The sequence below is a fragment of the Syngnathus typhle genome, linkage group LG5 (assembly GCF_033458585.1).
Source record: "Syngnathus typhle isolate RoL2023-S1 ecotype Sweden linkage group LG5, RoL_Styp_1.0, whole genome shotgun sequence".
Taxonomy (NCBI): Eukaryota; Metazoa; Chordata; class Actinopteri; order Syngnathiformes; family Syngnathidae; genus Syngnathus; species Syngnathus typhle.
Genome location: NC_083742.1, coordinates 19,936,666 through 19,950,894, shown reverse-complemented (window position 1 = coordinate 19,950,894; position 14,229 = coordinate 19,936,666). Strand labels below are relative to the sequence as shown.

The following is a 14,229-nucleotide window of genomic DNA, read 5'->3' as shown; positions in this document are numbered from 1 at the left end:
ACAATATCATCTCCTTCAAGACAGCGAGGCGCTGCAGCTTTTAGATCGCATCTAAGCTTTGGTACCTGCCTCTATTCCAACGGAGAATGAATACAAGGAAATATAAACAAAAGTGAATTCAAGCGATGACGGAGAACGGAAGACCGATGCTGTGCAGCTTCCATTGCGGCTTAAGTTTATTAAATGTCAAGATTGGTGACGGCGTGAACATGAGGAGCGAGCGGTGCCACCTTAATTGGAATTCATGCACTGCTGGCTTGGCATCAGTTATTGTTGTGTACACAGCGGCACTTGTGCAAACTAAACATATATAGTAAATAGAGACATTTTGTTTTCAGCTGTAACAATTTGTTCCACTAGATTTATGGGAATTAAAGTACACAGAAGCACCGTTGGCCGATCTGGAAATGGATATTGACTTTTACCAGGTAGGCGGAAGAATTACAGTAAAAAAAAACAACATAAAGGCAAATTAAAGCGCTGATTAAATGTAAATTTTCCACAATTTATCAAGGTCATTCAAGGAAAAAAAAAAAAGTAGTCTTGGGCCAAATTTTTGAGAGAACTATTGCTACTTGAAAAGACTCATTGTCCTTCACATTGTCATTGAGTCTGAGGCTCAGCTTCTTCTGTCAGACAAATATTTCTTTCCCCTTTGAAAGCTAACACTCTTTTTTTTGATTTTGGTTTTACACCATGCAAGGCTGCGTGCTACTACTCTCATCTCAGCCTCCCTCCCACACGGAGATGCAGACAAACACACGGCAAGCCAGTTCAAACAAAGCGTGACATCCCACCAATTCTATTGTCAGACTGCAGTTTATTTTAGAGTCCCATTTCAAGTCAGAGCGCGCAAACTCTCCGCCCGTCCGACAGCGGGCACCACCTAGTCGGTTATTGATCTCATTTGCCACCAATTGGCACTTGATTCACATGGCTTGGCCACAATGCAGCGTTTCAGGGATGTGGTTTGCTTATGAAAGCGCCCTAGAATCTGTCTCCATGGCGACAGAGGCCACGGCATGCGACCAGGGGAAATTAGCGTTTCGTATTTTCTTCCGCCCACTATCATGTGGGCCTACTGCTCTCTCATCTCCTCGCCCACTCTTTTGTGCCCCCTTATTCATCATGTCAGCTCGGTGATGCTCCTTTAATAACTCCCTCTGCGTTCATTAGCGACAATCATTCTTGCTGCAGTACACAAGCCGCATTTATCGGAGCTCCCCTACACATCATCATCCTCGCAGTTGAAGTGCTGGTGGGCTCCACCGGGGCTGTAGAAAGGCGCCGCATCGGCTTCCTTTTGGATTTCCGTTGATTGAAAACACAAGGTGTTACATTCAGATAAAGTTTTGTGAATGCTTGGGTCGTTTTGGGATTGTCGGAAACCACACCGGCGCAAACAAAAGCGATTGGCTAAAGGCTATTTAACGTTTCAAGTCCCCACGCTTCTCCCAACAGGGTGCAGGTGGAGTTCTACGTCAACGAAAACACCTTCAAGGAGAGACTGAAGCTTTTCTTCATCAAAAACCAAAGGTCAAGTAAGTAGAGTCATACGCTCGCGATACAAATGTGCTCAGTGCAGAAGAAAGGCACTCCATGACTAAGCATCCAATCGTGCTCAATCTCACATGGGCTTTTGATCATTGCATTACGCCTCATATTAAATCCATGGTTGAGACAAAGGGCATCGCGTTGTCCTAATGAGGAAACGCAATAAAGATGGCTTTATTGACGTGAACCTCTCAGGATGTGGTACACAAGGCGGCAGAATTGAATGAAAATGTCACCCTTTGCTGCGGGGGCCACCTTGCTCCAAATCGATGCTCAGCTGCTACCAAATCGTTGACGCGGGGAACGCAGCTGCGACCGCCATCCGGTCGCCAGGACACACTGCAGCCGAGGTTCCGATGGATCGGCATCAATCTCCGGAATTGTGGGATTCCAAAGCTGGGGGGGAAATGAGTGGCGACCCGCCGAGAAAATAACAATGCTGAGCCAGAAAAGCCGTAAATTGAGCTGACGCACGCTTAAAGCGGACAAACGTGGAGCACAGTCAAAGTTGGGTTGTTTTTTTTTGCCTTTATGCAGGCTTGAGGATCCGCCTGTTCAACTTCTCCCTGAAGATCCTCACCTGCGTGCTCTACATCGTGAGAGTCAGCCTGGACGATCTCAAGGAGACCAACGGAAACCCCTGGTGAGCGTCACCAAAATGGATTTGACCGGATTTAAGGGGCTCTTGGAATTAGAAGCAGTTTAAAAAGGCAATTCATTGATAATTTCATTGATGAGTCATGCATTTATTTTCTCTTCTTCTTCTCACAACCCAATGATTCGGGACTCCAGCTGGCCCAATTCAACATCGGAGTCACCAGAAATCAACTGGTTCGTTCTCCTGTGAAATGCAACCATGCAGTGTGGTACCTTGACTTTTGAGTTGAATTCACAAATCGACTTTGAAATTGGAACAAATATTCTATGCCATCATTTTTATATAACTAAGAAGTAACGCAGAGTAAACAAAACATTAAGAAATCAATATTTTGAGCGTCACACAGTGGGCATCGTGTATTATGTGTGCGTGCCTTGGCCACTAGGGGGCGGTATATTGCATCTACCGTTTTTTCCCGTGTATAGTGCGCCCCCATGTATAGTACGCACCCTAAAAATGGCATGCTGATGCTGGAAAAAAGCTTGTACCCATGTATAATACGCACCCAATTTTTATGATTTTTTTTTATTTTATTTTTTTTTTTTTTTTAAGCCCTAAAGATCGTCACACACGCAGGGAGGCAATGGGTCCCATTTTTATAGTCTTTGGTATGGTCTTAACTAGGCTGGATGTCATTTTTTTTGTTGGCGTTGATTTCTCCGACTGCCCCTAAACGCACCACCGCGCTCCGTGCGCACACGGCGGCTCTGTATGGGAGAGACGTTGAAGAGGAATAAAAACACCCTTGGAAACTAAAACTTGCCCCTCGTCGTGACTCGGAGCCGCAACAAATGTTTCGGATTTGTGTAGGGTACATTGTGACAGACGGCAAACTAGCAGGTGATCGAGCGAGCGTCTGATACAAGAGCATTGCGGTCGTATGGAGCGTGTTTGAAGTGAACAGCAGAGACGAAAGGAACAAGGCAAAGTGTTGTGAAATCAAATATTACCTGTAATACGCATTTTGTTATTTGCTGATTGAAACTGCTAATTAAACTGTGAATTGAAACTAATAGGTGGAGAACTGAACTCTCGCTCTTTATATAGCTGACGTGTCTTGCGCAACCGTTCTGCGCATCTGTAATGGCGGCCTCCGTATGACGTCCGGTCCGCGATGGAGATTAAAAAACAAACAATATTTGACAATAACACACCATCGAGGATTGCACCATGGCATCAAACGATGTGTCGTCAATTATGAATTTTACTAAGTGTGTTGGGCAGGATGGCTGAATGCGATGCGCGATTGACAACAAACAAGAAGAAAGGTGAGTTTTATTTCGGGGGAGATTTGTCATGTCTCGTCCCCAGTTTTGCTATGTGTCTAGGTTGCCATAGTTTCTGTTCGCGTCACCCCGCTCTTCCTGTGTCACCTCAATCGATGTAACGTGTTTTGTATTTAAGTCCTGTCTGCCCCTCGCTCACCGTTGGATCATTGCATGTGTTACTGTCATTCTGTTCCTGTCTTTGGTAATGTCACCCTGTCTTTTTGTTCCACGACTTTGTCGGTCAGTCCTGTTGTTGGTTTTGTTGTACCATGACTTTCTTAAAAAAAACAAAACCCATGTATAATACGCACCCCAGATTTTAGGACAATAAATTAGTTAAATATTGCGCACTATACACGGAAAAAAACGGTACGTATTTACTTTCATCGAACTCAATTTATCTTCACGTTTTTTGCCACACATGCCTCACTTTTAGCAGCTTTTCTTTTTCAGAGACAACTGAGAAAGGATTTTAATTCCTTTGAATTATTTTAAATTATTTTAAGGCCTTTATTGAGTCTTTGTGCCTCATTATAGTCAATTTCCATAAAAGTTGCCTTATACGCAAACGTCACTCAGATTATTCACTCATTTTGAGCTTCAATTTAATGTCATTTACTTCATCTTCTCAGCACTTACTTTCAACTCTAGTCAAGGTACATCTATTTTCCAATGACAATATTGTCACTAATGGACTTGTGCTTTTTAAAAGGAAGTTGATTTTCTGGGTTACCAGACCGGATCCATTGTGGGCTATCCAGGTAAGCTATCCGGGCAGCACGCTGGGGGTTGAAATCTCGGCAGTGCTTGTTAGAGTCTGGTGTTCAAGACTCCAGCTCACCTGCAACCCTAATGAAGACAAGGACTTAAGTAGATGGATGGGTTTATTTCATCATGATTCATTTGGACCCTCTCTTGTATTTGTGTTAAGTATCTTACACACACATTGACTCCTTAAGAGCTCCAACGGATTGGCAGTGGCCTTCCCCAGCAAACACCTCACCAATAAATCAAGTTCAGTTGCTCAACCTTGGTGAAACGAAAGGAGAAAAGTAGTTGCTCACCTCAACAAACTTTTCAAATCCCAGAGTTTCATGAAAGTTTTTTTCTGCTCCACTTTAGGTGACCGTGGCTTTAATCAGTTTTTTGGAGACCATGCTGATCACATATCTCAGCTACAAGGTAAAGAAGTTTCTTGACGCCTGTCTTCAAATTTGTGGCGAGTTTGAGAAATATAGTTGCTTATCGGCTAAACTGCTGCTTGGCCAGAAGTTTGCTCATCGTCAATTTGCTCTCCAGGGCAACATTTGGGAGCAGATATTCCAGATATCCTTCATATTGGAGATGATCAATACAGTGCCATTTATTATCACCGTAAGTAATAAACAAGGAAGGGCATTTCTTTTGAGTCCAAATTGTTTTGTCCAAAAACACCCCAGCATTGACTGACTGACTGACCTTCCTGCTGATCACTGCTCTGGCCTCACTGTGCTTTTTCCTAGATCTTCTGGCATCCTTTACGAAACATATTTGTTCCAGTTTTTCTAAACTGCTGGCTTGCCAAAGGGGCGCTGGAAAACATGATTGTAAGTATTTGTTGGAGTTACCTCAGGGGATCCGCAAAACAAAACAAAACAAAGCAAAACACTTTTTTTTAACAACGCCCTGTAATATTTCCAAAAATGCTGTTGCAGATTCAGAATACGTTCTCGATGGAGAACAGATGCTAATTTAGAAAAAAAATTCCCAAGAAGCCCAGAGTCAATTATTTGGGTAGTTCAAGCACATATTGGGGTGGGGTGGGGGGTGGGGGGGCAGTGCCCCCACAGCGCCCCCTTTAGCTCTGCCAATGGCTTCCTGCCAAAATTGTAATCAGCCATCTGGTGTAATCTGCTACCAAGCAGACCGGCAGAGCAAGGCCACGTACGCCACACCACGCCGGGCCGGGCCGGGCCGGGCCGGGCCGGACAGGTGGTGACATGCGAAGCATACTAACGCGGAACAAGTGTTAACAAAAATGATTCCTGTACACATCCAGTAAGAGCAGATGAGCTGTGAACAGTAAGCTCTTCTGTGGTGTTATCAGAATGACTTCCACCGTGCCATCCAGAGGACACACTCGGCCATGTTCAACCAGGTGTTCATCCTCATCTGCACTTTACTGTGTCTGGTTTTCACCGGGTGAGTGCGCGTCTCTTCAACAACGACAAAATCCCTGCTCTTGCCACACCTGTATAGAAAAAAAATTTTTGTTGAACGTCATCTGTGCCATTTCTCTAGAGCGTGCGGCATCCAGCACCTGGAGAGAGCCGGAAAGAACCTGACCCTGTTTGACTCCTTCTACTTCTGCATCGTGACCTTCTCCACCGTAGGCTACGGAGATGTGACGCCTCAGATTTGGCCCTCGCAGCTACTGGTGGTCATTCTCATTTGCGTGGCCCTGGTGGTGCTCCCGCTGCAGGTAAGGAGGCGCGAGGCCACAAGAATCTGTTGAAGGCTTTCCGCGCTTCCACTCAAAACGCTTTCAGTTTGAAGAACTCGCCTACCTGTGGATGGAGAGCCAGAAATTAGGCGGGAACTACAGTCGCCACCGAGCACAGACGGAGAAGCACGTGGTGTTGTGTGTCAGCTCGCTGAAGATAGACCTGCTGATGGATTTCCTCAACGAGTTCTACGCTCATCCCAGGTTGCAGGTATACTTTGGAGACAGTCAGTCCATCCGTCCGCCTTGTCTTTCGGCACACTGCTGTCGGATTGTTGACTTTTCACAGCATCGTCACTTTCCTCTGTCTTGCAGGATTATTATGTGGTGATCCTGTGTCCCACCGATATCGATATTCAGGTCCGCCGCATCCTCCAGATACCTTTGTGGTCCCAGAGGGTCATTTATCTTCAAGGCTCCGCCCTCAAAGACCAGGACCTGATGAGGGCCAAGTGAGTGATCGCTGACGGGTTGCGTAGCTTTCAAATAGTATCGTAATAACTTCATAACAGACCTATCATATGTTTTTCTATCCCCACAACAGATTACAACCATAATCTCTCATTTTAGTCATCCTCTTTTGTTTTTAGCGTTACATATGTATAATACTGCTCCCTGGTGGTCGATTTGCACACAACAGGAATCGCTAAACTAACGCGTACAATTTTGATGCACAAACTGTTTGATTCTTTCCATTCTATTTATTATATGCTACAAAAGACTTGATTGGTGTTAATGGCGTTTCCATTCATTTAAATGTGGAAAGATTACTTTGAATTCTAAGCCTGGTCAGGGAACAAATTGAACTAGTAAATCAAGGCACTACTACAATCGATCTCTGTGATAAAAAATGCATAGTCTTTAATGATCATCAAGCACCTCACACGCAACCGTCTTCGTCTGCTTTAGAATGGACGACGCCGAGGCGTGTTTCATCCTGAGCAGCAGGAACGAGGGTGACCGAACTGCCGCAGTAAGTCACACGACAAACTCCAAATGTTCATGGCATCGCGCAATTGCATCAGAACACACCCATCCGTGCAATTGTGCTATAATTGAGCACGTTTTGCTGTGCATCTCCTCCACAGGATCATCAGACTATTTTGAGGGCTTGGGCCGCAAAGGACTTTGCTCCTAACTGTCCGCTCTACGTGCAGATTCTCAAGCCGGAGAACAAATTCCATGTGAAATTTGCCGGTAACTACAAAAACATTTTCTGCACGTTTCGGACGGTAACAATCAATCATAACCGTCTGGATTTCCAGATCACGTCGTGTGTGAGGAGGAGTTCAAGTACGCCATGCTTGCACTCAACTGCGTGTGTCCGGCCATGTCCACCTTAGTGACGCTCCTCGTTCACACCTCCAGAGGACAGTAAGTGAGCGAACACGTCTTTTTTTTTTTTGCATTCCTCACAATTCTGTGAAAGTGTCATCGTTGTGCTAATAAATGCGCAGGGAAGGGCAGTTGTCGCCGGAGCAGTGGCAAAGGATGTACGGACGCTGTTCCGGCAACGAGGTCTACCACATCCGATTATGCGACAGCAAGTTTTTCGGGGAGTACGACGGCAAGAGTTTCACTTACGCCTCCTTCCACGCTCACAAAAAGTAAGCCAAAGCGCTCTCGGGATGCTTTTCACAAACCGTGCAACCCATTTGTTCGCACTCTGCCAGGTACGGCGTGTGCCTGATCGGTGTGAAGCGGGAAGACAACAAGAGCATCCTGTTGAACCCCGGCCCGCGCCACATCATGGCCGCCACCGACACCTGCTACTACATCAACATCACCAAGGAGGAGAACTCGGCCTTCATCTTCAAACAGGAGGAGAAGCACAACAAGAGCCTGTCGGTCTCCGGGCTCTACGACGCCCCCTCCAGGCTGCCCGTGCACAGCATCATTGCCAGCATGGGTGAGAGCGAGCGAGCGGGCGGGCGGCATGAAGCTCGAATGGCATGAATGTCAATGAACGGCGGCTGCGAGCGGTGGGTGATGCTTTGGCTCAGTTGTGCATGATTGTTCTCCTTACCTGCTTTTTTCCGGCTGACATCACTGTGTTGTGCTTTTTTTTGTTTCTTTGACTTGTAAAAGTTGATCAGGCCACTTCATATGGTAAGTTTGTCACCTCCTACAGCTGTGGCGTACTTTGCAGTCCTTAAATGTATCCGTGGCACTTTTTCAACGCAATGTACACAGGTAGCCCTTTTTCATTCAAATCATGGAAGCATCAACAGGATAATTGAAATATTTCCCGTAATTTTCGGACTATAAGTCGCGTTTTTTTTTTCATAGTTTGGGTGGGGGGGGGGCAACTTATACTCAGGAGCGACTTATATACATATATATGTTTTTTTTCTTCACTTTTTTGGGCATTTTATGGCTGGTGCAACTTATACTCCGGTGCGACTTATAGTCCAAAAATTACGGTAATAGTGACAGTATTTCTTCATGAAATCTTTTCTAGTGAAATAATCCCGCATTAGTTCGGTCCAGGGGTGCCACCAGGGGGTGGCCAGGCGTGGCAAAATGTATGAATTTTCTCCAGTTTGTACGATGCGATGAAAAAGTGGCATTCATCGATGTCATGCAAAACGCCAGTGTTGATATGCGATATACGGTTTGGGCAAATATCCCGCATTATTCCACATAGTGCTGGCTTGCTCTGTGCATTAGTAGGTAAGCGGCATATGTTTAACAAATAGAAGTCGTGATTGTTTTGCATGCTGCTCTTAATTCTTTTCCAAGACTTTTAAAAGAGGGGAAGCACACTTTGAGATTCCACTGAGTACTTAGTGTGTGGTGTGTTGCGTCCAGGCACCGTGGCCATCGACCTCCAGAACCCCGATCCGCCGGAAGAAATCAACAAGCTGGCTTTGCCCACGGAGAACGGCTCCGGGAGCCGCAGGCCGAGCATCGCCCCGGTCCTGGAGATCGCAGACTCCTCCGCCATTCTACCGTGCGACCTCCTTAGTGACCAGTCAGAGGACGAGACCAACCAATCGGACGAGGAGGGCTCCGTCGGATCAGAGTAAGTAACGCGGACGCTGCTGTGATCCAAACCCGCGACATCTGCTCCTTCAGACCCAATAGCCCTCGCCTGAGCATAATAGACTCTCAAAAGGATTCATGTGCTCCACCTCCTCAAGTGTCAGGGGGCGGCGGTAAGGTGAGATGATGGATGAGCTTGGCGTGTAATGATGATGAAAGGGGCTGAAGCACTTTCCAACATGTGTGTAGCTCACCACACGCATGTGGTACACTCTCAATTAGTATCAGCAGGTTTGCAAGAGCACCATGCTTATCGTTGCTGAGATGGCTCCAACTCAAATCCATTATAGAGATCCACTCCATCTCCTGGACACTGTATTTGTTAGGAGCCAACTCCAGCGGTGTCTTGAGATCCAAACGTTACAACAAGCAGCAGTTCGTGTCAAATTCATCCAAAAACAGCCTGATGGGGATTTAAAACGGCCTCAACCAAAGCAGTGTGTGGTGGATGCTAACGCTAATTAGCTTCTATGATGGTGCCTTCAAGCAACACATTGAACACAAATGTGTCATACACAATTCTTTGCATTGAACCACTGATATTAGTGGCGTACTGATGAGCTCAGAGAGCAATTGAGATGCTTAGTGGATGAAAAATGAAAATGTTTTCTTCTTGCCCAGTGGCTGTTTCCCTTCTTTGGTGGCACCACCAAAAAAAAAAGCCCCCAAAATGACTTTCTTTGCGAGACTTTTCAGGCCTATTTTTCCAGAACATTTTGATTGCGCTCTAAATTGCTCCGCTTTGGTGGCAAACTACTTGCAGCTATTATCAAATCATTGAATGGTCTTGCTTTCTTTTTTGGCAGTTTTGTGAAAGGCTACCCTCCCAACTCGCCCTACATCGGCAGCTCTCCCACACTGTGTCACCTCCTTCCTCAGAAAGCTCCATTTTGCTGCCTGCGCCTTGACAAGGTGACTGACTAGTTTTCACTCACACGCACACACACACGGGATCCAGAGAGTAAAAGTTCCTCTTGAAATGTGATGAAGGGCTGCACGCACAACAGCTTCGAAGACGCCAAAGCGTACGGCTTCAAGAACAAGCTGATTATCGTGTCGGCCGAGACGGCGGGCAACGGCTTGTACAACTTCATCGTCCCCCTGCGAGCGTACTACCGACCCCGGAAGGAGCTCAACCCCATTGTGCTTTTGCTGGACTACCCGTAAGTTCATGCGATTAGAAAAAGAATTGCAAACTCCCTGAGATATCATTTTGCTCCCCCCCCCCCAAGGAAAAAAAATCCTAGCTCCGCCAGTGCTCATATCACAATAACTGCACTTCAAGAGGTTCCTCTCATAATGTCTCTGGGATACTCCAGAAGTGACCCACGAGCCGTGTGGCTTGCTAACCGGTGATTTCCTGTTTGCCTCAGGCCAGACAACCACTTCTTAGAGGCCATTTGCTGCTTCCCGATGGTCTACTTCATGGCCGGCACCATCGATAAGTATGTGCTGGGTGGGGGTCACAGTCGCGCTCATTCCGTGATGTTGCTTGCAATTATACACATCACTTGAAATCAATACTTCTCATCTATCATCATCATAATGTTGAACGTGGGCTCCCTCTAGCGGTACACTACAGAGGTCAAAACACATTTTGCTTTTTGTTTTCACGGATCAGCTTGGACAACCTACTGCAGTGTGGAATCATCTACGCCGACAATTTGGTGGTTGTGGACAAGGAGAGCACCATGAGTGCCGAGGAGGACTACATGGCCGACGCCAAAACCATCGTCAACGTCCAGACTATGTTCAGGTAGTAGGAAAGAAAAGTTCCGTACCGTCCGCTTTTTATTCCGCGCTTCATCTCCGCGATCCCGTTTGGTCAGATTATTCCCGAGCCTCAGCATCATCACCGAGCTCACGCATCCGTCCAACATGAGGTTCATGCAGTTCCGAGCCAAGGACTGCTACTCGCTGGCTCTTTCTAAACTAGAGAAGGTGGGCAAGACAAACACTAGCAGGGGCTCAAGTTCAAACTCCTGACCCCTGTTTTTCCAGATCGAACGAGATAAGGGCTCCAATCTGGCCTTCATGTTCCGCTTACCCTTTGCGGCAGGGAGGGTGTTCAGTATCAGCATGCTGGATACGCTGCTCTACCAGGTGGGAGGGACATCAACACAATCCCATTGCTTTTTCTACATCTGCTTTTTTTTTTTTTTTTCCGGACAGTCATTTGTGAAAGACTACATGATAGCTATAGCCAGGCTGCTTCTGGGTTTGGACACGACACCCGGTTCCGGGTATCTGTGCGTTGTAAGTACAACCATCGCCAGCTCCCAAGAAGATCTTTTTTTTTTTTTCCGGGGTAACTCCGTTCTCTCCAAACTCCCTCAGATGAAGATCACAGAGGAGGACCTGTGGATCAGAACGTACGGCAGACTCTTCCAAAAACTCTGTTCCTCCAGCGCCGAGATCCCCATCGGGATCTACCGCACCGAGTCGCACATGTTCTCCACATCCGAGGCGAGTTAGCTACCATGTGACGGCGCGTTTGCTTTGGCTGCTCATCCGTCCCTTGCATCCCTTTGACTGATTTTTGCTATGCTTTTTTTTTTTGTACTCATCTTTCCTTTTGTTTGGATGTATGTTTGTCCTTCTCTTATTCCAGTGCAAGGACAGTTACGTGCAGGTAGGGTTGTCAAGGTGCCCCGCCCTCCCCCGCCCCGCCCCGCCCGGCTCAAAGCACGCAACGACTACTACTCGTTAGGTCAGCCGGGTCCCAAAGCGGCTTTCTAACAGGTTCTTAACCATCTCAGTCTCAGGTGTCCATCAACGTGGAACAAGGCGAGGAGCAGCAACGCAAGCGCAAGGAGTCGTGGAAGGAGAAGACGGCGCACCGGAACTCCAGCGCAGGCGAGCAGTCGGAGCACCCGCTGCTGAGGAAGAAGAGCATGCAGTGGGCCCGGCGCCTGAGCAGGAAGAGCACCAACAAGCCCTCCAGCCGGGCCGAGCGCATCTCGCAGCAGCGCCTCAACCTGTACCGCCGCTCCGAGCGCCAGGAGCTGTCCGAGCTGGTCAAGAACCGCATGAAGCACCTGGGCCTGCCCACTGTGGGATACGGTCAGTAGAAGCGCCATGGCCTTCCTTTTTTCCAAATGAAAACATGCAGTAGAATTCATTCCATAAATGCCAACCAGTTACGTTGATGATTTTGTTTCCAAATGATTCCTCATTGCATCACAATTGTCATTTGGGAAACAAAATCCAGTTGTTGTTTTTTTTGCAGACTGGAGTTTCAGTGAAGAAATCACTTAATCAATTAAGATGAAAGGAAAGAATGTAAATATAAACATGAGTTTTTTGTTTTTTTTTAATTTTGCTCCAAAATAATTTAGGATTAAAAAAATGATAGGACAAACTCTATGGAGCTACAAATTGCAAAAATCCACTTTTTTTTTTTAAATGAAGTTAAGATGAAATATAGCCTCCACCCAGAATTTTCTCATGGAACTCCAATCTGTGTTTGTGCTTGTTTCATCATCTCATGGCATTTCCGCTGTGTGTCTTTATGACCCGCGGTCCAACTCCATCATCATGAAGCCAACATGCATGGATATCTTCGACCACCTTTCACTGCAGAATTCAAAATATGACCACTTTGGCTTTCCATGGGTCCATCAAGTCAATCTGAGAGTTCTGCCTCAAAAACCACCTCCGACTAATTGGATGGTACGCTGCAATCGAAATGCAAAGCCATCAATACTATCATTTAAAACTGAAGCCAATAAAAACTTACTTAAATCATATACATTTTAGATATACGTATATAATATATATATATTAAAATTGATAAAGATATTTGGGAAAGAATAATTGACAAAATTCTGGCCCATTGACAGTGCTAAATGAATTTTTGATGGATTATTGTGAATTTTGTTACATTTATAAAAAAAATATTCCACCAGTCTCTTTGAACTGATTTGGTATTAACGGACTTTTGTGTGTTATTTAACAAAATAAAGACATGTCTGATTATCCAAAAATAAATCTTCATTATTAACTTAATTAATAACCATTTTTATCGTTAACTATGAATAAAAGATGTCTCATAAGGGTGTACATGGAAAACCGATTTGATTTAAAGCACTTACCTGTCGAAACCCTGCAACATGCATCACGCCTCCGTTTGCTTTTGCATCTGCTCACATTTCCACTCATCACGTCACGCTTCCAAAACAACAGCGAAGGTTCCAAAAAAAAGTTTGAGTCGCCCTCCCGATGTGTTGCGCTGGCTGAATCTTGTGTACTGTGTCGCTCACGCTGCTTCCAGGGAGAAGCCCAAACGCTCCTGACCTTCTGAGTGAGCATCCACCACAGATGAATTAGTGACTCTCTGCATACCCAAGCATGGCTTCTTCTCATTTTTTTTCCCATTTAACTTCTTGCATCGTCTCACCTTTTGAAACTTTTCTTTTCTTTTGGTCAAAACGCAAATGCATTCGCTGCCTGCCTGATTTTTCTTTCTATTCTCTCTCTCTCTCTGACTCTTCTCTTTCCCCCCTTTTGACCCGTAGAGGATGTTTCTAATCTCACTGCGAGCGATGTGATGAATCGAGTAAATCTAGGATATTTGCAAGGTAACCCGTGCGCCTGCGTGCGTGCGTGCCTGCGTGCCTGCGTGCGTGCGTGCGTGCGTGCGTGCGTGGTTGTGGGCGAAAGGAGCTCGTCCTTTCACCAGCATCCTTCTTTGGATTCGATGTGTGCGCCCGATCGGGTTAACCGTGACTACCGTTGCTTAGAGTTGCAGGACATATCAGAGCAGCCGTATACAGACGGGAGCCGGCCGTCAGGTTAGCCGGTCCATCCGCTTTATTCTGTTGCATGTGTGAGAGCGTGCGCGCGTGCGTGTGTGAGAGTGTGCGTGTGTCCGATGTGTGTTAGATATGAGAGGCCGTCGGGGACGTCGTTCAGGATGACCTCTCACACACTTAACGACCTACTGAATCTTTCTCACTCTTTGAATGAAATGCTCTTACATCACATGATCAATCTCACATATTCATCTAAAATGCTTAGATTATTATTTTTTTTAACACTTTTTTTTTTTTTTTTTTTTAATGTCCTCACTGCTGATTGTTTTTCCGCTGCTAAAACACAATCACATCGTTACTGATCTTAACTGAACTCGCTCTCACACATTATTGGACGATTGGGTAACGCTGGTCTCACTCAGCACTGAAATAAGACCGGGACATTCTCGCCGCACAAATCAATGCGCC

General features: G+C 46.0%; 1 protein-coding gene across 1 annotated transcript in view; it reads left to right on the top strand.

Annotated features, from left to right (window-relative positions):
- Positions 1 to 14,229, top strand: part of LOC133154737 (potassium channel subfamily T member 1-like) — a 34,207-nt gene that overhangs the window by 16,201 nt on the left and 3,777 nt on the right. The window contains exons 4-29 of the mRNA XM_061279667.1: positions 1,462 to 1,541; positions 2,092 to 2,197; positions 2,347 to 2,385; positions 4,193 to 4,241; positions 4,603 to 4,662; positions 4,780 to 4,854; positions 4,983 to 5,066; positions 5,567 to 5,661; positions 5,761 to 5,941; positions 6,009 to 6,173; positions 6,278 to 6,414; positions 6,872 to 6,935; positions 7,051 to 7,159; positions 7,228 to 7,336; positions 7,420 to 7,569; positions 7,636 to 7,871; positions 8,774 to 8,987; positions 9,814 to 9,919; positions 9,998 to 10,170; positions 10,381 to 10,452; positions 10,629 to 10,763; positions 10,837 to 10,948; positions 11,009 to 11,110; positions 11,180 to 11,263; positions 11,345 to 11,473; positions 11,767 to 12,070. Coding sequence (XP_061135651.1) covers positions 1,462 to 1,541; positions 2,092 to 2,197; positions 2,347 to 2,385; positions 4,193 to 4,241; positions 4,603 to 4,662; positions 4,780 to 4,854; positions 4,983 to 5,066; positions 5,567 to 5,661; positions 5,761 to 5,941; positions 6,009 to 6,173; positions 6,278 to 6,414; positions 6,872 to 6,935; positions 7,051 to 7,159; positions 7,228 to 7,336; positions 7,420 to 7,569; positions 7,636 to 7,871; positions 8,774 to 8,987; positions 9,814 to 9,919; positions 9,998 to 10,170; positions 10,381 to 10,452; positions 10,629 to 10,763; positions 10,837 to 10,948; positions 11,009 to 11,110; positions 11,180 to 11,263; positions 11,345 to 11,473; positions 11,767 to 12,070 — 3,170 coding nt within the window. The remainder of the gene's footprint in view (positions 1 to 1,461; positions 1,542 to 2,091; positions 2,198 to 2,346; positions 2,386 to 4,192; positions 4,242 to 4,602; positions 4,663 to 4,779; positions 4,855 to 4,982; positions 5,067 to 5,566; positions 5,662 to 5,760; positions 5,942 to 6,008; positions 6,174 to 6,277; positions 6,415 to 6,871; positions 6,936 to 7,050; positions 7,160 to 7,227; positions 7,337 to 7,419; positions 7,570 to 7,635; positions 7,872 to 8,773; positions 8,988 to 9,813; positions 9,920 to 9,997; positions 10,171 to 10,380; positions 10,453 to 10,628; positions 10,764 to 10,836; positions 10,949 to 11,008; positions 11,111 to 11,179; positions 11,264 to 11,344; positions 11,474 to 11,766; positions 12,071 to 14,229) is intronic.